This window comes from Ochotona princeps, chromosome 26 (assembly GCF_030435755.1).
Source record: "Ochotona princeps isolate mOchPri1 chromosome 26, mOchPri1.hap1, whole genome shotgun sequence".
NCBI lineage: Eukaryota > Metazoa > Chordata > Mammalia > Lagomorpha > Ochotonidae > Ochotona > Ochotona princeps.
The window spans coordinates 27,389,488-27,416,160 of record NC_080857.1 but is presented as its reverse complement, the minus strand read 5'-3'; the positions used below and the strand labels follow the sequence as shown (position 1 = coordinate 27,416,160).

General features: G+C 39.5%; 1 protein-coding gene across 1 annotated transcript in view; it reads right to left on the bottom strand.

The window, feature by feature from the left end:
* Positions 1 to 291: 291 nt before the first annotated feature.
* KCNH5 (potassium voltage-gated channel subfamily H member 5) overlaps positions 292 to 26,673 on the bottom strand; it is a 240,630-nt gene continuing 214,248 nt past the window's right edge. The window contains exon 11 of the mRNA XM_004584494.3: positions 292 to 1,502. Coding sequence (XP_004584551.1) covers positions 555 to 1,502 — 948 coding nt within the window. The 3' untranslated portion in view covers positions 292 to 554. The remainder of the gene's footprint in view (positions 1,503 to 26,673) is intronic.

The following is a 26,673-nucleotide window of genomic DNA, read 5'->3' as shown; positions in this document are numbered from 1 at the left end:
ACAATCATTGAAGTGGAGCAAACACTGCCTTGTAGAGGAAAACAACCTAACACCAAGTTATAGAAAAACACCCTACAGAAAGAGATCAGAAAAATGGTAGCAACAATTTAAAAGGTTGAACTCTTTCTTGGCATTAATCTACAGTTTCAACTTAACGGAACAGCGAGGAAATGACAGCTCAATATATACTCAGCCTGAGATCAAACTTGTCACGGCAACATTGGCAGGTTGGACCCTGATTCTTCAAATATTACATTGCCTTAGTTAATACAAATCATAGTTTTTTTTGTGAGAATAGAGAGTATAAAGTAAGTGTGCATGCAGTCAACTGCATCGTATACAAGCAACATCTATGTCTTTAATAATCGTCTTCTTTGGCAGGCCAGAATCCAGCTGGACATGCAATATTTACATATCAAAATCCATGTTGTGTTCATCATATTGAAAGCAAGTGAAAATATATATATATGTATATACTGTATATACACGCATATGTATATAGATGTATATACTGTCTTTAATATATTAACAAATATATATGTGTATTATATATATTAAAAGTGGATTTCATCTTTGTCAGATTCAGGTGAGTCAGGCCTTGAAACACTAAAAATATCCTGACAGGGGATCTGGGCAGGTACTTGGAGAGGTGTTTGGGACTTGGGCGACAAGGTCTGGGGGCTGCTCCTTTCCGACAGTATTTTTAGAATCTCTGCCACCTGCTTTTCCAGGGCAGTCATTCTGCAGCTCAGGAGCTGAAAGTCCTCTTTGAGTTCGTGTTTGACTTCTTGCAGTGTGGTTTGTAAGGCCTGCTCGGGAATGGGGTAGAAAGGGTGTTTGGCATCAGCCTGGATGGGGCTGTGCTCCAGCGGACTTCGGGCCTCCCCGGCCTTATCCAAACGAAGGTCACTTTTTGTAATTCCGCTGTCACAAGAATCTGTTTTTCTGAGTGGGTTTTTGGTCACACTGTTTTCTGAATCACTGCCCTTGGGGTCCTCTGACAAAAGCCCCATGGACTCAGCTTTGGTCACGTTATTCCAGTCTTCCTTTTTCTCCTCATGGGTGCCCATGTGATTTTTGAGGCGTAGCCACCCTTTACCATTGCCGTTTTTCATTCTAACCGGGCTGTTGACTTTGAGACATTTGGGGTCAGCACCTCCGTTGGGCTTCAGTTCCATGGCATCTCGGTTGTTCTGCTTGAGGGACTCACTGGTCTTCACGTAGGCCAGGGATGTCTGGATGGGCGTGATCTGAGACACGGTCACCACGCTGGTGCCTGTCATGGAGGCCCCGTTCTGCAGCGCGCGGCTTTCTACCTGCAGCTGGCTCCTCTCGGGGTCACTCTGCGTGGAGCCCTGGTTCCGCAGCTCCTTCTGCTGCTTGAACTTCTGGAAGAGCTTTCTGACCGGGTGGTCCACGGGGATGCTGAGAGTCACCTCATTCTTCTGCCTCAGGCGCTCCTCCTCCTCCTTCTTGACGTCGCTGATCTTACGGAAGATTATCTGCGGGGCAGGAGAGAGATTCAAATCATGAATACACAGGCGGTTGCGTTTGTATCTGTGTGTCACAGCACTAGACGTGCCTTGCTTTACACAGAAAATCCTAGAGCAGAAAATAGATCTTTCTGAAGGGGCAAAGAGCATATCCCAACCCCATTTAGCAGGTGCGATACTTAACATCCAACAGGAACACCCATAGCTGACGCAGTTATACTCCCTTACCTATCAGAATGGAAATGTGGTAGAGACAGTTGAGGAGAGGTGCTTTGCTTCCAGTTTATGAGTCCATTATGTTCCCATTTAATAGAAAGCATGACTTCAAAAATTTACCAAAAAATGAAGTGAAAGATGCATCTATTTTGGTTCATAAAATTATAACCCATGCAGTTTTAATTTTTCCATCACAATACAAGGGTATACAAAAGTTCACAGAAAAGGGAATGAAAATATAAATACATTGTCACGTAAAACATTTTGAAATTCCTGATTATGAGAGGCTAAGTTCATGGATAGTGTGTATTAAGGAAAAGGGAATGACTTTCAGAAAATTTTCTGCACCTCCATAGTATCTTTTCATTCAGTTCTTTCAGGACATTCTTAAGGTATATTCTTGTTAGGAAGAAAATATATGCTTATTCCCTATATTACACTATAATGCATCATTGTTTCATTCGGTTTTTCTCTTTTCCCTGTAAATATAACTCAAAACCAATTCTAACGTTAGGCTGTGTTTGAGAGTTGTATATTGAGGTTTCTATGCTATGAAGGTACTGAGAAGTTGCTCGACTAACATGGTACCTACATTGGGCTCCATGGGAAGACAGGTTTATTCATGAGGCTTCAAGATGAAGAACTGGGAAGTGGGTGGTGAAAGTTCTGGGAGGACAGGCACAGATTCACCATGGGGACTTCATTACACACTGCTTCCCAGTATCTGAAGTGGGCTATTTCAACAGAGGGAAGAACATAGTATACTTGAGCCTTTCACTGGGTGGCAGGTTGACTCTTGAAATTCCAAGGTTCCTTACATTTCATATGTAAAATTAAGTGCTTAGTCCATGCAAGGATAGATGGGTATTCACAAATATGCATCCTTTGATTAAAATTGTGTTTTGAAAATAGCGTTGAAAAGAAATTGTAATCACTCCATGAACAGAAATATAAAACATCGGTGTCACATCAAGAATCAGCTTCATCTATAATATGTGAGATTATTTTTGACTCAGAATCCTGAAAGAAAAAGTAACTTCAGACAAAGATCCTATGGAAAACTCAAGTTCGAATTATGTTAGACAAGCCCTGTCACAGTCAGACGCCTGGAAGGCCTAAGCAAAATTGCTTATCTCCATCGCCGTCCTTCAAGCTACTGGCTGGATTAGAAATACAGGAGAAACTCCTTGTCAATAACATTCCAGATACGACACAAAAACTATTTTCAGCACCCTTTGAGGTTTCCACAGATTCCAGCAGCAGCAGAAGCAGTTTGATATCAGAAACAATAGTCACTGTTGATCAGAAAATCAGAGAAGCAGCTGTTCTACGCCAGAGCACATCTCCCAGGTTGAGACTGATGTACTTCACACAGCCTATAAGGCGGTCTTCATTTGAATTTTAAAACACATATTCCCTAAATTCAATATCTGTCTACAAAGGCCAACATATTTTGCCTTCTGCAGTGACACATGAAATTGGATCTTTTTCTGATAGATGTCAAAACAGATCTGAAAGTCTGACACTAAGGCTCCAGCAGTTTGATTAAAAAATCTTTCAAAACCTTGACGTATTTCTTTTACTTCCTGAGAAAATTAAGCTTATTCGGAGCCTATGATATATACCCATGCTCTTTTGGACTGGACAGATGCAAACACGGAAATGCTATAGATATCCTTTTGCTGTCTCATCCTCTGTTATGGAAAAGGGATTCATTTGGATTCACTGGACACACAGGGAGGTCCTAATGTAAATGCATTGGTGGTGTCCCCTCCTCTCACCGACCAGTGATCTCTTTATTCTAATTGTTTACCCTCATATACACAATGTTGGTGTAGCCTGGTAACAGGAAATAGCCCTTAAGTATGGGGAAAAGGACTCTCTCAAGCTATCAGTGGAGGAAGAAAGGCACATAGCACATGCAATGTAACACTGTCATGCGATTTTTGGAAATCAACAGTAAAACATGCAGCATTTTATCTGAAGATATATATCGATATATAGACTTTAGAAAGTATTATTTATTTATTAATTCAATAACCTGCTCATATAGTCAGAAAACACTTGTTTGGTAAGGGTCTGTAAATAGAAAATATCATAGACAGAAAGAATACTTTCCAATTCCTTTGTTGTTTTCCACTCTCTAACCAATGGATCCATGTTATCTGTTTTATGTTGATTTATCATTAATGTCAACCTCTTATTCCTGTTTTGGAAGCAGACATAATAACATGGTCTACCTTCTGACATCTAGTCCACTGCTACGCCCAGGCAGCCAGTTAGTTACCAAATGCATAGTGAGGATAATAAAATTCACATGTTCCATTGACAAAAATAGCCTTGGAGAGATTTTCAATCAGAACCCTTCTTCAATTCCACTGTAATAGCATCCATCTCCCAGCTTATGCCAAGATAATATTCTTTTAAAGCATGAAAAGAGAACATTAGCAACAAGATTAAAAGCAAAAATGAAGAGGTGGTTTTATGCTTAGGAGGTTTAAGGAGTAGTTTATCAAGGCGCTTCAATATATTGACCCAAGTAGTATAGGCAGAATTTGATGGATTCTTGTATTGTTTTGAGTTTTTAAAAATGCATTACCTAATAAACAAGAAGATAAAATATCAGGGCTGCCCAATTCAAATAACTTACTGTATTGAAAAATAAATAAATGCAACATGTCCCCTCTGTAAGTTCACGGAGTGTGGAAGCTAACTTTCTGATCTTAAATTTCAATTTTGAGCAATACTGAATTTTTATTACTAAGGAAACTGCAAGGTAATTTTTCTAAATTAGCATTTCAAGCATTCTGTTTAATTCTGCTGAACATTACCTTTCAAGAGCTGTTTTCTACCTCTACCATCTCGATCATGCCTGTAATATTTCAATTTAAAAACACAATGAGAATTGACAAATTTTATTTAGTTAAGCTCTTTAAGAATAATGCTTTTATTTAGATCTTTGTTTAATTCTGCAGGTTACACTTCAGTCATTGAAAGAACTTGGAAACATCAACTTTCATAATCCAGTCAACTCTCATGGGCGACATTTCACACGAAAACCACAAAGTCTCCTAATAATTCAATGCAAGAGCTATGTGAATTAATTCCACTCAATTACCGTATCAGAATGATAATAGATTCACTCTAGAAAGTAAACACTGTGGTTTTTTTTTAAGTACAGTGCAGAAATCATTTCACAAAATGTGGAAGGATTTGGGTTTATGAGAATTTAGCTTGTGTTACATAGGTGTTCGATGTGGGGTTCAAAGAATCATTGAAGAAACCAATGTTTGCTGTTTTGTTTTTCAGACTAGTAAGCCAGATCTTCACAGCTGGTGTACGGTACATCTATCTAATGCAAGTTAAAGTGCTGTTTAACATCATAAAAATTTAGGACAAAATGTAAAAAGAAAAATGAGGAATCGGTGTACAGTTCCAGCTACACATTTCTTGGTAGAATGCACACCAGCTTACACTGTTTCTATCAGTAAACAGGCTTCTTTCATTTAAGCTTTTTCTTTTCCAGGGCTTCATTATGTTCTGTGGAACCCATGCTGGATGGTTTAATTTATTTAAATGATGAAAGCTCCCTAAACTTAAACGGGAACATGGCCAACTGAGCTTTCCATTTCAAAAGTACAACATTTGATCATAAAAATGATATCAAAATTGAATGATTTGAATGTGTACTGAACTTTGAAATCTAATAAAGGCAAGGGAGAAGAGGGAGTTAGAAAGGTCTGATTAATGACATGGATTTAGTGTTATGCAGTTGCAGAAAGACAGAGGAGTTTTCTCTCAAGGGGTCCATTGCTTTCAAGACCTGTGAATCTAGGGAACAGGCTGGAATTTTTCACATAAAAAAAAAATTAAGTAATGCACAGCTCCAGTTCATCTGACTCAACTGGGATCTAATTGGATTAGCCACTTGGTGCTTCTTTCTTTTTCTATAAACTTAATCACTAATTTTGGTTCCAGTCTTTCCAGTCCATTTCAACTTCACTACACACAGCATTGCCATGCACGTATTAGAGATTGCAAGATCTTAGCAAAGGCCACAGGATTGGCTTGCTTACAGATGGCTATTCTGCATGTTTAGACATATAGACTAGTGAGGGTGAATCACATTTTGCTTTGACATATGATTGCTTTGCTTTACTCTGGCCTCTTATAAATCTATAAGTACTATAAGGGAAGGAATGTGTTATAAACTGGGCAGCCTTTCAATCCCCAAACTTTGAGGAATGTATACATTGATTAACTCATGTAAACATACGAATAAAGAAAGGAATGAAGATAAATACAGAAGAAAAACAGGGAAGGAATGAACCATTTCTGTTTTAAAAAAAAAATTCTGATTTTTTAATGTATTTGAAGTTAGAGAAAAAGAGACAGTGAGATAGGGAAAGAAATCTGATTCTCTGGTTCACCCTCCAAATACCTGCAACAGCTGGGACAGGGCCAGCTTGAAGCCAGGAGCCTGGAACTCCAATGGGTATCTTACGCTGACCTTCACTAGGTACATCAGAAGGAAGTTGAAATGAAAAGCAGAACCAGTTGTTGAACCCAGGCAGTCCAACATGGATGCAGGAATTCCAAACAGCATCATCAGTTCAACACCCTCCCAACTGAGCTATCTTGCCCCCCCCCCCAAGCAACCTCTCAACGACTGTCAAATCCACATCCCTAAACATTTTTTGATTTTGCTAGGTTGGGTATTAGTGATAAGCCAATACAGAACAGTCTAGAACGACTGCTAAGGCAAATTAACTAATGAAGTCTTCTTGGCCTCATTTTTTTATCATATAAAAGATCCATTATCACTGTTTTCCACTACATCGTAAGTGTAAAACTATTGTGAACTCTACTGATGTTAGCTAACATCGCTTTGAAGCACAGATGCTCAAAATAAATATGATTGATGGTCAAAAGGTCTTATTTAAAACAATAACAAAAGATGGAAGACAACAAAATCTGGATGCATGGAGACTTGAGGTCGATTATGTCAGCCAATGGGGTATGCTGGGCTGGTATCAGGTGACATTTCCCTATCTCTGCCTGCTGGGGCATATGGGAGGCTGGGAATGGCTTCTTCCTTTATCTCTCTCCTTCCCCTAGAATCAGGAATAGAAAATTTGGAAATGATGATCACACCCACTGTTCCCTAACCCTTGATCCTTCCCAACCTGATCAACTATGTAGACATCATCAAAAATACAAAAATTACTAAAAGAAAAAAAAAATGGAAAAGCAAAATCTTCCAAAGCTAGATTATAACAATCGAAGTATAACTGGTAAGGCTCAGATGCACTAGCTCCAACACTGCTACACTCATGAATTGTTTTCCTTGCCTCAATTTCTCATCTCCTCTCCCTTCAGACTATTCAAGTATGATAGTGTCCTAGGCTAAAAAACATCCCAGGACAAACTGAAAATCCCTTAATAAGAAGTCAGCAACTGAATTTCTGCGACTCTACCAGTCCATCTGGTAGAGTTCCTTTGACTTCTCCAATCTGTTCCTTTGACTTCTCCCACCGAGTCACTTTAAGTCCACAATTTCCTTGTGATATTGTTCATGTTGTTCTCTGTCCTCTGTGTCTGCTTGAGACCTCCCACATATCTTTGACACGCACCTCCTTATGCCCCTATGCATAAGACAGAACAAGCTCAGTGATTTTCAGGGTCCAAAGCAACAAAAATTCAGGACCTCTAACATCAAACTTAATGAAAAAAAATATTGAAAGGTTTTCTCTGGTGTTCAGAAAAAAAAAGCAAGTATGTATGATGATAAACTAGAAAATTAGTGGAAAATATTCCAGTTGCTTATTTTTCAGAAATTGACAAGCTGACACAAGAATTGTGATGGAAATCCAAGTGGCCCAGAATAATCAAAATAATATTGAAAAGTAAGAAGAAATTTAAAAAAAATCTCATTTCCAGATTTTAAAAAAAACCTTATTTCAAATCTATAATAATCAAGAAATCTGGCAGTTTTAATAATATACACAGACATCAGTGGAATAGAATTGAGAGTCCTAAAATAAACCCTCATGCTTACAGCCAACTGATTTTTGCCAATTGTTCCAAGGCAATTCAATGATGAAATGATAACTTTTGCAACAAAAATAATACAAGAGCTCATGCATGATTACTCATAATATCATTATGTATGATACCAAGTGGTAGAAATATCCACTAACTGATGAATGAAGAAAGCCTACATTGCATATGCATGTAAAGGAATATCATTCAGCCAAGACAAAACAAAACAAAACAGAAAAAGAATGAAGCACTGATATACATGACAGCATGGATGAGAGCATGCTACATGGAAACAACACATATTTTAGGACCTTACATTTACACAACGTCAAGAATAAACAGAACCAGAAATACATTAATGTTGCCAAGGGTGTTGCTAAAGAGCCTGGGATGATGAAAACATTCTGGAATTACTGTGTGAAGCCATTTGTGCAGAATACACCAAAAATATAGTGAGGGTCTGATGTGACAGCCAAGTAGCTAAATCCTCTCCTTGCATGCACCAGGATCCCATATGGGCGCTGGTTCATATCTCAGCTGCTCTGCTTCCCTTGCAGCTCCCTATTTGTGGCCTGGGAAAGCAGTAGAAGATGGCCCAAAATCTTGGGATTCTGCACCCGCGTGTGGGAGACCCAGACGAAACTCCTGGCTTTGGATTGGCTCAGTTCCTGCCACTGCGGCCACTTGGGGAGTAAATCAGGAGACAGAAGATCTTTCTCTCTGTATCTCCTTCTCCTGGTATATCTGCCTTTCCAATAAAAATGAATCTTTAAAAAGAACCACAGTGAATGATATGGTGTATAATTCTGAATTATGATCAATAAAATAAGTGAAACAGGGGCTCCCTGTTTCAAATTATTGCTAAGAATTTCAAGATGGCAAAAACACAACATTTACCCAGGAGCAGGCCCTTTCCAGGGGCAAAGAGCTGGGCAGCTGCCAAGGCCGCACACCCTGGGACCAGCTAGGAGGCTCTTATTAAGCTTAGTCAGACTCAGGTGCATTTGATTCTATACCCCAACTACGTTTCTTTTATATTACGGATGCAGCAGCGAACAGGATACTCACACTACGAATATTGTTAAATAGCTACCCTGATCCCGGTTTGTTTCTCTCTTTCTCTCTCTCTCTCTCTCTCTCTCTCTCTCTCTCTCTCTCTCTCTCTCTTTCACTTTGTTTCTCTCTCTGTCTCTCTCTGTCTGTCTCTGTCTCTCTTCTCTTTCTTATTAGGAATACATCTGTAAATAAAGAAAAATCCACTGGATAATCTCATTGGGAAATGAAATGAACAACACTTGACATCTCCTGCTATGGAGGCAGAATGGGGCCTGCCAGAGCAGGGGAAGGGACAAGATGGAGGAGGACAGAGAAGAGCCAGGAGAAGGGAAGGGAAGACACACGGGAAGGAAAAGGGAGGTGTTGTGTGGGCTCTGTGCGTGCTCCGGACACTGGTCACTGAGATTACCTGAGCCACAGGCAGGTGGGTGGAGACCAGGGGGAGACTCGGGCCAGAGAGACTGGGGAGTGGAATTCTCAGGTAAGGCACCAGGTTACATCTGATTGGTGGGTAAGCAGAACAGTGCAAATTTCGGGAGGTGTGGGGAAGGGGAAGCAGGATTTGCTTTTGCAGAATTCGGTACCTGAAGCACAGAGGTCAAATTGGTGAGTATCATGCTGGGCAATTGATCCATAATTCTCCCTGGATCTCACTTTTCCTAATTTCTAAATCCACCTTTCACTTCCGAGGTATCATGTCTCTTATTTCTGGGTTAAAATATGTGGAGTGGGAGTTAAAACCAGAATGAAAGATCCTGTAAGAGTCAGGGAGACTGCAATGAAAGAGATTATCCAATCAGAATTTATCCAAAAGAGTCAGGATTATTTTGCCTTTCCCAGGTAGGAAAGTGGCAGACTATATCCCAGAGTGCTTCAAAAAGTAAAAATAAAATTTAAAAAAAAAATGAGTATTTGGGGGGTGGAGGGGCAAGTGTTTAAATGGCACAGCAGTTAAGATGTCACATGCCACAACCAAGTTGTTGAAGTCCTGGCACCACTTTCAATTCCAGCTTCTTGTAAGTGAACACCCTGGCGGGGAGGGGGCAACAAAACATTGCTCAAGAGTTAGGGTCCTGGCCACACACATAGCAGACCCAAACTTAGTTCTCCATTGCTAGCTTTGTCCCTGGCCTGCCCCTTAGCCATTGCAACCATTTGGGGAGTGAGCAACGAGATGAAGGAAATGAGTGGTGGATCCCTCTTGCATGCTCTTGCTCTCTGTCTTGTCGACTTTCAAACAGTTAAATATAAATATTTAAAAAGATGTTTGCTGCAAAAAATATAAAAAAATTCATGCATTTGATGGTTCTCCAAAAAGTTCATGAAGAAATGCATATTATGAAAATTGTATGGTTTTAAAATTTTATACAAGAATGAACTTGCCTTTTATTTCATTTTACATGGAGTATTTAACTCCCCTGGCAATATTATATTTAATTTAATAAAATGCTCCTAGCATTGCATTGGGGCATTTCTCTTCTACTGGAAAATTCACTTTTCAGGGCACTTAATGCTGGGAGGCTGTACTGGGAAAGGCTGTGCCGGATCACTGAAGACTTGACTTCCAGTTCTAAGCAGAGTTCTAGCTTGTTGTGGGATTTTTTTTGCGCAGGACCCATCTTCCTTTTGGACGTTAGTATCTTTCTTAAAATAGTGATACGATGATAGGGTTATTCTTGGTTCTTCTCAGTTTGGGCTATCCTGGAATATATGATTTAAGAGATCACTGTCCATTGTTTAAACCTTAAAATGGCAAATATAATCTACTTTGTTTTTGAAAATTATTCCTGATATAATTTCTTGCTAGAAAATACCGTATTTGTTTCACACTCAGTATATTTCCCTGACCCTCAGCAGCAAGCATGGATCTGGGATCCTTTCATTTGCTTGTGATTCTGCTGTCTGGAGGCCAGAGCTCACATGCTGTGCTGAGACGATAAAAATGGACTTCTAATTACCAAGGCCTGTGTTTCTAAACATTGCTGGCCAGTAATTGAATTGCAGCGTTTAGAGTCAAATACTAGCTAATAACTTTTGTCTCCATGGAGTAGCACTGTAATTAGTTATAACAGTCAGAAAGAAAAAAAAGACAATATGAAAAGCTTAAGAGGTTGTTTCTTTAGTGTTGCAATTGGCAGGAGTTGGAACTCAAAATTTTCAAAAGAGAAAAACCCATTGAAGTGATTGTAATATGCCATAACATGCAGGGACATACGCACACAGCAAAGCCAGGGGAGGCCTGGGGAGCAGAGTTTGAGCTGTTAACATTAGAAAGTGTGATTAGGAGCTAGTTGTGGCACAATGCCTGCCTGCTCTGTTGATATCCCAAATGGACACCAACTGGAATATGTTTGCTGTACTTCCAGTCCAGCTTGCTATTCATATTAATTGGTCTGGGAAAGCAAAAGATGACCCAAGTGCTCAGGCCTCACCACCATGTGGGATGCTCAGATGAAGTTCCAGGCCCCTGGCTTTGATCTGGCACAGCCACAGCCAGTGTGACAATTTGGAGAGTGAAGCAGTAGACAGAAGATCTCTTTGTCTCTTTTTTCATCTCATTTTGTAAGTCTGTCTTTCAAATAAACAAATTTTTTTTGGTCTGGATAAAGTGATCTTACTTTTGAATATTACTGGGCCATTGAAAGTAAGTCCCAAAATAATATTTTGAATGCGGGCTCTAGAAACCCTCAGGAAGCAGTATTCTAGCCACCCTCCCTGGATTAAGTCCTTGAAGCGAGGGAGTGACATAGCTAACCTTGCAAGATTCTGATCATCAGATCAATGAGGTCTTATGCGTCTACAAAGGATGATGTATTGATAGTCAGTAAGATCCTAACGGGTTCTGTTAGGGAAATTTCAGGTCTAGGGAGGAAGGCTCGCAGTTCCCAAACTGTCTGAGATCCATTTTGACTTCACATCAGCAGAGCGTCCTATTGCTGTTTCAAGGCTAGACTACAGGCGGCCCACTTGACCATGTCCTGAGAAGTACAATTCCTCGTTTCTCGTCTGAATATCTTAGTAGACAACCAGAGTGCAAAGAAGGAATGTGCAAACCTCAGAGCCTGACCAGAAGCCAGATGCAGCTGCCTCTATCCTTTGCCTCCCTTGTTCTGGTCTCTCCTTCTAGCCCCAAATGCCACCACTCAAAGAGTGATAGTCCTTGAGACCCAGGGGTATGCTACCCTCCCGTCTGTCCACAGGTTAAACGCTCTCCTTTCTGCATCCCAAAACCTTGCCTTATGATTTTCATTTGGCACCAGAGACCAGAACCCAGCTTTCAGCAACACAATAGCCTGTGCAAAATTATATGCAACTATTTAAAATAGAATGTATAATTCCATTGGGAACTTTCTGTGCATTTATGTAATTGGTGCCAAATCTGATGTCTGTTAACAAGAAACAAAGGAGGATACCTCAAATGATGTGTGGCAAATGGAACTAAAAAACAATGTCATCTTGGTGTAAAAAATATGGAAATCTGTATACTTTTCTATGGTACACATTTTCCATGAGTTTCTTGGAAGATTCCTGGTTGGCCTGGATTAAAACCAGTTTTTGCATCAAATAAACATGTGTTCATTGCATTTTAATGAAGTTTTTGAAGTTCCCTTGTGTCCTATTTTGGTGTTATCTGTAAACAGTAAAAGCAAATCACTCACTATCATACTCTCCTTAACTTTGCCAAGTTTTGTTACCATGCATAGAGGAACTTTATATTCTATACTAGGATTTGTCTTCTACAAATGCAATCTCTAGGTAACTAGAAAAGAACCTGTGATATTTTGCTGAGAATCACTGACTGTACTTTCCCTATTAATACTTTAGAGTTCTGGCATTGAGCAAAAGGTGATCTCTGAGGAGTGAGATCAATATATTTAGCTGAGGAAAGTAAAGTGCAAAACTGGCAAAATGAGGGAGTTTATGGTTGATTAAAGACAGCAGAGAAGGGTAGAGAGTATGAGTTTGTATTTTTGAGAGTCAACTAGATTCTAGAAATATTCAATGCATATAAAACAGAAAACAATAAATTATCTAAGTCAGTTTGGGCATACATCATCTTTATGGTTTGGAAGATCAGCTACTGAGAAGATGAAATCTTATTGGTTCTTATTTTTATTAGAATCTAAGTAAAAGTCTTAGCAGGATAATTTTGAGGAAATTAACAAACTAATCCTATAATTTATATGGAAATGCAAAAAGCCTCTAGTAGTTAGAGCTGTATTAATTAGTAGACAGAAAATTATCTCATGTGTTACAACTAAAAATTTTAAATGGGGCAGATGTTTGGCTTAGCAGTGAAAATGGCATTTGGCATGGCCTCATCCCATACTGAAGTGTCTGGATTGACACACCCACAGCCTCCTGGTTATGTGTATGCTAGGAAGCAGCAGGTAAAGGCTCGGATCACTTGGTCATTTTCACCTATTGTGGAAGACAGAGTTACTGGCTTCATCTTGGCCTACTCCTGGCAATTGCAGACATCTGAGGTGAATAAGCCAGTGGATGAAAGATCTTTCTTTTTCTCTCTGCCTTTCAAATAAATGAGTAGAAAAATTATAATTATAATATTATGTGACTTGCATTGTGATGTAGTAGTCAAGCTAACAGAACCCAGTGTGAATACCAGTTTGGATCCCAGCTGATTTACCTTCAATATACCTTCCTGCTAATACACCTGGCGAAACAACAGAGGAAGGCCCAAGGACTTGGGCCACTGCACTCACTTAGGGGACATGAGGACACTCCTGTCTCTAGCTTTGGCCTGGTTCATCCTTGGTTGTTGTGACCTATTGGGGAGTGAACCAACCGATGGACAATCTCTCTCTCTCTCTCTCTCTCTTTCTCTCTCTCTCTCTCTCTCTCTCTCTCTCTCTATATATATATATATATATATATATATATATATATATATATATATTTCTTTCCCTATCTCCCTCTTCTCTCTCCTTTCCCCTAACTCTTCATTTCACACAAATAAATAAGTCTTAACATAGAAGAATGAAGTGCAGAGTTTTCATAATAAGAGACCAATAAGCAGCAGAATAATGTCCAGAAATAGCTCCATAGGTATTTAACACAGAATAATGGTGAAAGTAACACTGCAGTACACCGGGAAAACAATGGTCTTTGCAACGCATATGCGAGAGGCTTTTAAATCTATGTCTATATATATATATAGAAAGACTTCAAAAAATTGGTGGAGAGTGGAATAAAAAGGCAACGATTTCTATGAATCTTAAAGACCCTTCATGCATCTAACCCTTACACTGGATACAGGTTCAACTATTAATAAATTGTAGATTTAAATACAGCAAGTAAAAATCATAAAACTTATACAAGAAAAGAGGAGAAATCTTCATGACCTTGAGATAATACTTGTTTTCAGCATCACACAAGTCACTTACATAAGCAGTGAAAGGAATAAATCATACAACACTAAAATATTTTTCCCATGAGCGTCATCATGAAGAGATCAAAAAACAAGTCAAAATGAAAGAAGATTCTCAGAATACCTATCTCCAGTAAATAACTCACAACCAAAATCTATACAGCATGGCTAAATGTTGCTAATAATAAAGATTGACCATTCCAATAGAAAAATGAGCATTTTACCAAAAAGTTACATAAACACACAATAAGTATGTGGAAAAATGCTCATATTAATTAAGCATCACAAAAGTACGATTTAAAACTAGAATATGTTATACTTACACACTCACCAGAGCAGCAAATATGAAAAAGAACTGATGTACAGAAACTGAATTCTCATAAGCAGTTATCTTGGTTGTACATTCAAAGGACCATTTGGAAAACGACTCAATGAGCTATAAAGCTAAAGACAAACTTTCTATTCTCAGAAACATTATTTCTGAATATGTACTTCTTTCCAAATAATGTTGTACATTTCTACATTAAAAAGTACAGTAAGATTTGTCACAACAATGTTCATGATAGCCCTGAATTGCAAATATAAATGTCCATCAAAAATAGGATGAATAAATAAATGTAATTAAACTTTACTATAAAACGCTACAATAAAAAACAAAGAACCAAAACTGCAGGTAATATCAGTGATCCCTACAAAATAATACTGAGTGAAAAAGCCAGATACAAATCAGAGTGTTTTGCATGGCTCCACTTACACAAAACTAAATATTGGGAAAAAAAAGTGACACTAGCCAAAAGTATAAACATGGTGTAGTACTTCAAACTTTACAAGCTGGGATTGGTGTTGTGGCATCAAATAGGTTAAGCTGCCACATGTAGCAAAAGCATCTCATGTTTCTCCTCTGGATGGACAGCTACTCGCTCCACTTTTAATCCAATTCCCTGCTAATGTGGCTAGAAAAGCAGCAGAAGATGGTCCAAGTGTTTTGGCCCTTGCACCCACATGGGAGAAGTGATAGAGTTTCCTGGTACCTGGCTTCAGCTTGCTCCAGACTCCATGGTTGTGGACATTTAAGAGTTGAGCTAGTTTTATACACAAGGATACTTCATAAGATTGGGGGAAATGGAAATAAAGCATAAGCTTATTTGGTGCAAAGCAATGAAATCTGTGCACAAAGGGTTTCAGAAAAATTCACTGAAAATGTGTAACTTGCAAAACTATTTGGAGATTTTGAAATGTTTTTTCACCAAAATAAATTTTAACTGAAGTTTTATGAACTTTCGAAAAGTCCTTCATATGTCAATCGATATATTTACTGCTCCACTTTAAATGAATGGAAATTAGAAGTATCAATGTCTATATTATGGCATTGCTTTCATAAGAAATATTGCTAGTGCTTCCAGACATAAGCAATCAGTGTACATTTTTCAATACTCAAAATAAAAAAAGATAACTAAGCAGAATTTTTTAGAACTATTTATTTATTTGAAAGGCAGGATAACTGAGGAATAGAAGGAGAGAGACAGAGAGAGAGAGAGAGAGAGAGAGAGAGAGAGAGAGAGAGAGAGAGAGAGAGAGAGAGAGAATCTTCCATCCACAGAATCACTCCCTAAATGACCACAACAGCCAGGTGTGAGTAAGGCTGAAGCCAGAAGACAGGAGCCTCATCTTTGTCTCACACATGGGTGTGACAACATTGTCATCTTGCTCTCCAAGCTCTCTTCCTAGTCATTGGTTGGTGACTAGCCCAATCAGACGAACTGTATCTTCTTCTTCTTGACTTTTTTATTTAAACATTTATTTAGTTATTTTTAAAGGTAGGTTTTACAAAGAGAGAGAAGGAAACACACACACACACACACACACACACACACACACACAGTCGTCCATCTGCTGGTTCACTCTTCACTCTTCAGATGGCCATAATGGTCAGAACTGAGCTGATCTAAAGCTGGGATCTGGGAGCTTCTCCCCTGTCTTCCACGTGGGTACAGGGGCTCAAGGATTTTAGTCATCCTCCAGTACTTTTCCATATCATAAGTAAGGAGCTGGATCATAAGTGGAGCAACCAAGGCACAAGCCTGTGTCTATATGGGATGCTGGTGCTACAGCTGGAGGGTTAGCTTGCTACGCCACCTCTTCATGATTTTTAAATATCAATACTACCTGAGGTTCCATTATCTTAAATAACAGATCTTAAAGATTCTGGTTTTGTTGGGTTTTTTTTCCATGATAGTCTGTTGCTTGAATTGCAAACTCAACTGCATCTAATGTATCAATCTCAAGTGAATCAAGTACATATATGGAGATGTTATAATTACTTCAGTACAACAGGCATACAGCAGGGATATTCTGGGGGGCAAAGTGGGATATATGGATGCCTTATATATCCAACTACTTACTCAATAGTCTAGAGAAAGAGATTATACATTGCCTGGACATTCGTACCTTCAGTGGATGACAATGTCTTGAGATTTGCCATTGCCCACTCTGAGTAATCTGTGTAAGAAGGAGGACCCATAGAACCGATCTCTGTTAGTTATGAGGCTTTTGTTCCCTAGACACAGAAGTTTCTGCACAACTAGCCTTCAATGAAGGGATCCTAAGTAGAAACGATTTGCTATAGCTAGAAGGGAAAGACCAATGCGTGTAGGTGACATCAGTGAAAGATGCTTGGGACCCGCAATCACCAATGGGAGACTGCGAAACACTTGCTTTGCAATGCTACACAAACAAGGTTATGACACTTAAATTGAAGGTTTTATTGATTTTAGCAGCTGTAATTTCCTTGACAAAGAAATGGATAAATTTTCCATGAATTTCCGTTTGATTTAGTCTTATCACAGTATACACATTATTATGGAATTAAAGTTCAAGAGAGCATTACAACAATCTCTATGTCCCTCCATGCAAATGAAGTCTTAGCTTATTTCTTTTTGGACTCTGCAAGAACTTACAATTGTTCTAAAATTTATTTTTATAATTTGAAATGCGAACAGTTTCAGTAGTTAAAGGACTGGAAGCAGGAACAAGAAACATGTGAATAAAATGTTATCTTGTGATTTTTATTTCACCAAAGTCCAAATAAAGTAGCTGTTAAAGTATAGTTACTTAATTCCAAGGTCTTCATTATAAATAGTGATTCCTGCAGATGGATGTGATTATCTGGTCTTTTTCTAATAGTTATGGGGAAATGGCTGCAAGAAATCACAATCAATAACTTTACAACAGTAATGTTCACCATGGATCAATTACTACAATCAATAGCATTCTAATCAATTTAAATGGCTCACAATCTTCTTTTATGCTACACAGGAAAATAAATTTCTCCAAATTATTTTATATGGATTAGTATTAGCAGAAGCTAAAAATATCTTGCCACGCCTAGTCAAGACCAACAACAGTGTAGAATTTACTTATTAAATGAACCTAAGAACAGAAAAGACTCACGGGAACCTTAATTTCTACTGAAATGGCATTATTTACAATTAACATCTACCTGTATTGGCAGGCAGCTTTTTAGCTCCCCTGTAGGAAAACACATATCAAAAGTTAGTAGAATACAACCACAAAGGGATAATTTCCAATTTAACTGCATTCAAAACACTGAGTCTAGATGCAGGGAAAGGGAGGTGGAGGAGTAGCTGTAGTCACAGCACTCTTTTCATTGACTTTATATGTAAAAGCAAAAGGTATAGAGCTTTGAGAAGAGTATGCTTATTGTGTGTTTCAGATACTAACTGCACTGATGAGAAGAAATAAAAAATGAAATGACAGGAAAATGTGCTTGAAAATTCTGTGTGCTTCTCTTTCTTTAGAAACACACATTGGTTTGTCAGCTTTAAGTTGTATGGATTCAGCAAAGTTGATCATGTTCTAGGTATGGAAACTCAGCATAATTTTCTACTAAAATTAAAATCTCAGCTATATTCATTTACCTTTCTCTCATGCTTCCCATAATCATCAAAAGAAATTTGTTGTATAAAACATGAAAATCCCAGTTACAGTTAAGGAATTCCAATAATTCAATTTCATAAAGTAAGTATAATAATGTCACCATTCAAAATGTTCATGGAAATAATGCGATGAAAAGATAGGTTTATTTTGATGCAAAAATTCTGGAATCTGTGCATATATTAGGTCTTCAAAAGAAGTTCACGGAAAATCTATATTATAAAAAACATTGTGGGTAAATTTTTAAAGCTTTTGCACCAACACAGGCATCTTTTCATTCCGTATTTGCAAATTTTTGAAGTACCCTCATGCAATGTTTTAGAGTGGCACCAAAGGACAAATGGAGGAATAAATGTTCTTGACTGGTTAAAACTAATTTAGCGGTTGATTCCCAACAGCCTCCTTTCATGGTGTCCCATCCTAGCACGGAACTTTCAAGCACCTTGATCTTGAATCATCCTTTCCATTGGTTTCAAGTTAAACATAATGGAGTGGAAAAATCCCTCAGTTACACACATGAGAGGCCTTCAAAATGTTCAAAATGTTCATGGAAAAAAAAATGAACTGACTTCGATGTTTTTCTTTGACCAAAATACTTAGTTTTTAATATAGTGTGCCCTCAATTTTCTGAAGTATGTTCAGATAAGGTATGTGTGACAGCTCGCCATCCTATATCAAAAGGACTTCCTTGTGTTTGGTCAATTCCATCTTCTAATCATCTCAGTGACCTTTCAAATATCTCAACTCTTCAAAATCCATCAAGATGCTGTCTGTCAGTATCAACAGATGTGCATGATTTCTATTTGTAGAATATTTTTTTGAAAGGCAGTTCCAGAAAGAGAAGGGGAGAAAGAGAGCATGAGGGTGAGAAAAACAAAGAGACAGATCTTCCATTCACTGGGTCACTCTTCAAATGGCTACAATAACTGGGATTGGGCCAAACTAAAGCCAGGAAGCTGAAACTTGGTCCAAGTCTCTCACATGGTGTCAGGAGCTCAAATATTGGATCAATTTTCATTGCTTTCCCAGGTGTTTTGGCAGGGAGCTGGATCAGAAGCAGAGCACTCAGGGCCTGGTATGATGACTCCATGACTAAATCTTCATCTTGTACACACTGGGATCCCATGTGAGCACCAGTTCCTGCTCCATTTAACTTCCAGCTCCCTGCTTATGGCCTGGAAAGCAGACGAAGATGACCTAAAGCACTGGGACCCTGTACCCACCGCTGCACAAACCCTCCCCCAATGGTGGATTCCTCCACCTTGTTGCATTACCACAGTTCAAATTCAGTTGAGATTCTTTCATTGCAAGCATTTACCAAGCATAAAGTCCAGCATCTTATTGTCCAGGTAAGTTCAACGGTTTCTTGGGGAAACCATCTCTGGTCTGAAGGTAGAGCCGGCAGAGTTTCATCCCGATCAATTAAAAGCCCCGACATAACATCAGTAACAATTTATAACGTTATGGAATTAGTTGACATGGTATTGAGTAACCAATATGTTAAAAGAAAAAAAAAAAGAATGCAAGTTCTGAACCACATCCTGTGACTTCTTCATTGACATTTCAATTATTAGTTTATGTACAACTGGGTTCTATACACCTTAAAATGGCTATAGATTACTATTCAGCTGTCTCATGTCTATTTTAATTTTAGTATTTAGCAGTTTATAGCGTTGAAGCATGATTTTGCTGAACCTGGCTGCTTTTCGGGTAGTCTAACTCTATAACTCTAACAAGACGTATGTCAACTTCTTAAATATTTCTTTATGTTCATTGGAAAGGCAGATTTACAGAAAGAAGGAGAGACAGAAAGATCTTCCATTCATTAGTTAACTCCCCAAGTGGCCTAATGGCCAGAGCTGAGTCAATCCAACACCAGAAGCTATGAGTTTTTCTGGGTTTCCCCTGCAGGTGCAGGGTTCCAAGGCTTTGGGCCATCCTCTGCTGTTTTCCCAGGCTACAAGCAGGGAGCTGGATGGCAAATGGAACAGCCAGGACAAGAATTAGCAGTCATATGGGATGCTGGTGCTTGCAAGGTGGGTATTTAGCCACTAAGCCATCACTCTGCACCCTGTAACTGACTTTGTAGTTTTCTTCAAATGATCCAGGAAAAGTATGCCATTCGTCTCCTACAGCATTTCAGTAGATTTTTCTTGGAAGAATAGTTTACTTAAATCATGGCCTCAAGACTTTTGCCAATGGAAACCTCAGTCCCCACTGCTATTTTGTCTAGACACGGGAACTTTGAGAGGTGATTAGGCAAAGAGGAAAGAAATTGTGTGAATATGATTTCTGTCTTGTAAGAAGAGATATGAAAACTTGTTTCCTTTTTGCTTTCCAGCATGTGAAAAAATAGCCAACCACAAACCAACAGGCACCTGATTTCCTGCGACATTGATCTTAGTCACTTCCAGCCTCCAGGATGGTGAGAAATATGTTTGTTGTCTCCCGTCTCCTAGTCTCAATATATTCACACAGTAGTATAAACACCTCACAACTCCTGGTCAGTCATTAACCCATACAACTTATCTTTTGCCTCACTATCCACACATCAAAACCATTTTTGCTTCTTTCTTCTCACTGTTATTCATATATACATCCTTCAGTCCACAGCCCATAGTGGAAATGACTGCTGTGTTTATCACCACCCATCACTCTACTCTGGGAGAGCCCTTTGTCTGGCAGCCATGGTACACTTTTATTCTTCTTTATATCTCATTCAAAGACTCTCCTAACCTTTATTCCTGCAAACACCGGTGTTCTCCATGCTTCAGTCCTTAGCATATCCTAGTTACACATTGTAAGATTTTTCTAACTGAAGTCTTCCACTCCCAAGGCACTGATCCAGATCTCACCATCCAAATCTGCCGGACACAATCATCCTAATATGCCAGTAACACTGCAAATTCAGGTATCAAAAATAGCTATATACTAAAATCAGTGTCCTTATAAATCACTATTTAAATGAACAGTACTTCAGAACTCTTTCTACTTCTTTTGTTTCTTAGCCAACAGCTTCCTTTATTAAATCAGAATAATCTTCCTATATTTCTATTTCCCCACCACATGTGAAAATCATGCTGCTATGATTTAAGAACCTCCCATAGCTTATGGTCCCTTCATAGTTCTTGGTTGTAAACGTTCAAGGTCCAGAGGATGTTTTCTGCTTGCTCAGATCCTTACCTATTGTAACTTTGGTCATGGCAGAATGCCATGCCTTTTGCCTTATGAGTTATCAAGACAAAATTCATTGTAGATTCTAGTTCAAATTAGTTTCCTCCCCCCACACTTTTAAAAAGAGATTTATTGATTTTATTGGAAAGGCAGATTTACAGGGAGGAGAGACAAAGAGAGGGAAGATCTTCTATCCGTTGGTTCACTTCCTAAGTGGCCACAACTGCCAGAACTGATCCAAAGCCAGGAGCTTTTTCTGGGTCTCCCATGTGGATGCAGGGTTCCAAGGCATTGGGTCATCCTCTACTGATTTGCCAGGCTACAAGCAGGGGTTTCAAGGTAAGTGGAGCACCCAAGACAGGAACTGGTGGTAATTATGGGATCCTGGTACGAGCAAGGCAAGGATTTAGGTACTGAGCCATCATACCAGGCCCGTCCCCACACTTTTTGGGATCTGTTTTTCCACCCAAATGTCTTAGAACAGCCTGTAGGATTTGCCCATAGCCCTTCAGGTTCCTACTCAGCCTACTACCTCTTCTACTTGAATTCTTCCCTCCCCATTATCCTACTGCTTCTAAATTTCTACACTAAGGCTCCTGGGATATCATAAAATCTCTTACTAAATTGAAAATGTTGTACTTAAATTAGCATCTCTCTCTTCCTCACCAAGTTTGAAGCATTCTAAGGCAGAGAACATGGTTTGACCTTCTTTTTATGATTGTATAGCATAGTTATGTGAGGCAACTCAAATACATAACCACAGGTTACCTAATGAAAAATAGTTCTCTTAATAAAATGATTTTTTGTACTCTTTCTTATTCTCAGTGCCATCATTTTAAAAATATTTAGTGAAACATTTTAAATATCTATTCAAATATCATTATTCTGATCTACTAGGACACATTTTCAAGATTTGAACTGCTATATTGTACAAAAGCTGTCATACCAGCATAAAGTCCTGTACTTTATACTTATTAGAAAGCAAGACAAGAGTAAACAGTCCTTTGGAAGAGGCCTCATTGATTTGTATGCTTTACGACCAAGGGGATGTCATTTTTTTCTCATGTTTTAGACTTACTGTTTACTCCATTTACCTGAAATCCTGAGAAAAATATGGCTGTTTTTTTTTCAGCTTATAAAGTGGGAGAAGGATCTTGTAACAGAAGGAATCATGGAGTCAAGAAAAAGATTTGGAGCTGACCCCATTGCACAGCATGCACAGCTTCTGCTTGTGATGTCAGCGTTCCTTATGGGCACAAGCTCAAGTCATGGCTGGTCCACCTCCGATCCAGCTCCCTGCTAACGAATCTGAGAAAGCCGGGAAGCTGGTCCAAGTCCTTAGGTCCCTGCACCCATGTGGGAAGCCCAATTGAAACTCCTGGTTCCTGCTTTCAACCTGCTCCATGCCTTGTCACTGTGGCTATTTGGGGAATGAAATAGCTAATAGAAGCTCCCTCCCTCTGGCTCTCCCTCTCTGCAACCAGCCTATCTGATATGTAAATGAATCTTTAAAAAAAATAAGAGAAACAGGTGACATAGATCAACATCCCTGAGGCAAAGTGGTGACAGACTGATGGGGCTGCAAGAAAGAAATCAATTGGGCCTAAGTGTGATGGGCAGAGCAGGCACTGCCAGTTCATGAGGCAAGGCTGTACAAGGGAATGTGAGATTCCTTGGAGACCTCTTGAATTGAAAGAGTGCTTTGGAAGCATCAAAGTTCTTGAACTTTGTTCTTTCTGTGATGGTCATGTGTTACCTGGGGTAGCATAAACTCACCATTCAGACAAGTGTTGCTAATCACCACTTCTATTTATTAGCCCATATTAGAGGCACTAAGATATATATTATATAGGTGTATATCCAATTATTCAATAACTGTTGTTGGCTCCACCTTCAAAATAAATGTAGAATTAAATCACAGTATTTCCATTGATATCATCCTGGTTGAAACAACTAATTTAGGTTGAATTACATCCCACCCTTCAGACAAGAATGTTGAAGTCCTAATCCTCATTACCTGTCTTTATTTGAAGATAGAATCATTATAGAAGGAATCCAGTTAGAAAGAGATCATTAAAATGGACCTAATCCAAAACAACTGGTTCTTTATTCAAACGGGGGAAATTTAGACACAGAAACAGTCATGAACAGCAGGAGGAAGCTGTGGGAACAAACTGGGAGAAGACAGATAGCCAAGGGGTGGGAGTAACAAAGTAGCATGCCAACAAACCACAAGAGCCGCTGGTATGTAGCAGAATCTGGACAGCCCAGGAAGGACGCTCCTCAGCAGCTGGCAGACGGCCCTGGCCTCGGTTGTGATTTCAGGCTTTGAGCTTCCAGAGTTTGAGAATCGATTTCTCTCCCTAGCCACCCCGCCTTTGTCTCATTTTTACAGCAGCCTGTGCAAACACGAAGCGCTACTAACATTGGTCCCTTATCCTCTGATTCTGTACTTCCGTGTCTTCCTTAACGAGTCTTACTCAGTTTATAACCCTGGTGTCCATATCATGATCTCTGTGAATCAGTTGTCTAGATTAGAAAGCAGAACGGTGATATCGTCCTCAAAGGCCTAGAGGATTGAAGTGAAATAACATCTGAACATTGTGGGCATGACAAGAGCTCAGCATATTTTAGCAGCTTTAGGACAAGGAATGCCCTAAGTACCACAAGAAAACAAGGACACTCTGCAATAGAAGATGACAGATATCGTAGTTTTTAAAAGATTTTAATTTCTTGGGCCCGGCGGCATGGCCTAGTGGCTAAAGTCCTCGCCTTGAACACCGGGATTCCATATGGGCGCCGGCTCTAATCCCGGCAGCTCCACTTCCCATCCAGCTCCCTGCTTGTGGCCTGGGAAAGCAGTCGAGGAAGGCCCAATGCTTTGAGATCCTGCACCCGCGTGGGAGACCCAGAAGAGGTTCCTGGTTCCCAGCTTCGGATCGGCACAGCACCGGCCATTGCGGCTCACCTGGGAAGTGAATCATCAGACGGAAGATCTTCCTCTCTGTCTCTCCTCTCTGTATATCTGACTTTGTAATAAAAGTAAAATAAATCTGTTAAAAAAAGATTTTAATTTCTTTTAGACTTTTTATTAGATGTTAACAAAAATACATTCATTTTAATAAGCAAAACTCCTAAATAAGGAGTGACTGAAAATAATCCAGCTAAATTTTCATTTAGAAAACAGAGTAGGGGGCCTGGCGGCGTGGCCTAGCGGCTAAAGTCCTCGCCTTGAAAGCCCCGGGATCCCATATGGGCGCCGGTTCTAATCCCGGCAGCTTCACTTCCCATCCAGCTCCCTGCTTGTGGCCTGGGAAAGCAGTCAGGACGATTCAAAGCTTTGGGACCCTGCACCCGCGTGGGAGACCCGGAAGAGGTTCCTGGTTCCCGGCATTGAATTGGCGCGTACCGGCCCGTTGCGGCTCACTTGGGGAGTGAAACATCGGACGGAAGATCTTCCTCTCTGTCTCTCCTCCTCTCTGTATATCTGGCTTTCCAATAATAATAAAAATCTAAAAAAAAAAAAAAAAGAAAACAGTAGGGACTGTTAAATAAGTGATTAATAGATCTATGTGTGTCAATAATCCTCTGTGATTCTTGTGCAGTTTTAGAATCACTGACCTCTGAAAAGTAGTGTTCAACCTTGGTTGAGCACTACAATAACTCTGTAACTAATGCTAAGCCAGTAAAAACACCCTGTCTATGCCTTGTCTCAAACCGTTTTAAATTGAATCTCCAGGAATGTGGTCACTGGACTTTTTTTCAAGCTCTCCGGGGGCTTCAGAGCACAGCCGGATTAAAAACCATTGCTTGAAAGCACTCAGAGGTTCCATGTCTCATCTATCTAAGGTAAAGATGAGAAATCTTCATTTAAACAGGCTCTGCGTCACATGCCTGCTCCAGTGGGGCCTCATTACTGAGGCTCACATGACCCTTGATCTCCCTGTGTAAGATGTTGTCTGTCCCCAGAGAGCTGACTCCGTGATGTGTTCTTCCCAGGTCCACCCCCACGCGGGCAGTTACATTCTCCGAGACAGTGGAAGTCACTAGACATTTACTGGAAACAGGCATTTTGAAAAAGAAAGCTATCTTGGGAGGAAGGGAAGGGAGGTGGCAGGAAGCCCAGGTGCCTAGGTTCAGCTCAGAGCTGCCCAAGTCCTCTTCATTCAACATACAAGAAGCCAGGAAACAATCCTGGCATGATTTGAAATGATTAGTTAACACAGAAAATAAAGAATCTGCTAACCATTGTTTGCCTTCAAAGGAATAAATGTTTGAAGAGACAGGTTTATCCTGATTGGACACTTTGCATTATGACATGATAACCTATAAATGAAGAAAATGTTCATGGTCAGTTTTTTAAAAGGACAAAGTTACTCTGTATAAATGCCACATAAAGTTTCAAATACATTTTAATTTCCACACCCTTTCTCGGCATTGGATTCTTAGAACCTCAGGGAACTAAGTAAAAGCATTGAAAGGATTCATTCGCTTCATTCTTATTGATCTGGTATTAGTGTAACTGTTCATACATTTTAAGCACTTGTTGTTCGTTTGAAAGGCACAGTAACAAAGAGAAAGAGTAAAGAGGAGATAACAAGAAGCAGAGAAAAGAGGGGAATTTGCACGCATTGATTTGTTTCCTAAATAGGCAGAACAGCTGTAATGGACTAGAATAAGTCAGGAGCCATCTGAGTCTCCCACACGGACAGCAGGAAGCCAGCTATTCAGGCCATCACCAACTGCTGGCCAGAAAGTTGGGTCAGAAGCAATGATGAGAATTGAACCCAGTCATGCTGATATAAAATAGTGGCATCCCAAACAGCATCTTAACTGGCTACGCCACAACACTTGTCCCACTGTTGATATTTTAAAACTCTTTGCTATAACATTTATACTTTACTTTGAAATAATTTGAGATTTGTAGAATGCATTTTTATGAAGTAATAACTAATACACTTTGATGATTTAGGTACATCTCATAAATGTTACTGTGCTTAGAATATACTCACCCATTTTCTATTTCCTAGTCAATAAGTCACTGGTATAGTGACTTATTCTACAGTCTTAGAATCAAAATAGCACCCAACTGACATTCTGAAATCATGGAACAGAGGGGAGACAGAGAGAGAGAGAGAGAGAGAGAGAGAGAGAGAGAATCTTAAGCTCTTGAAGTCCAATAACTCCCTAAAAGATAAATGCTAGGTGAACTCAAGAGAAGACTGTAGAGGGAGAATAAAGTGTAGGAGGCAGAGCTGGAGGTGGGACTAGGGGCTCCATGAGGGAGAGGAGACAACAAAGAGCTCATCAGAGGAAGTGTCTGCATGGCCGTGTGTTCACACTCCAGCT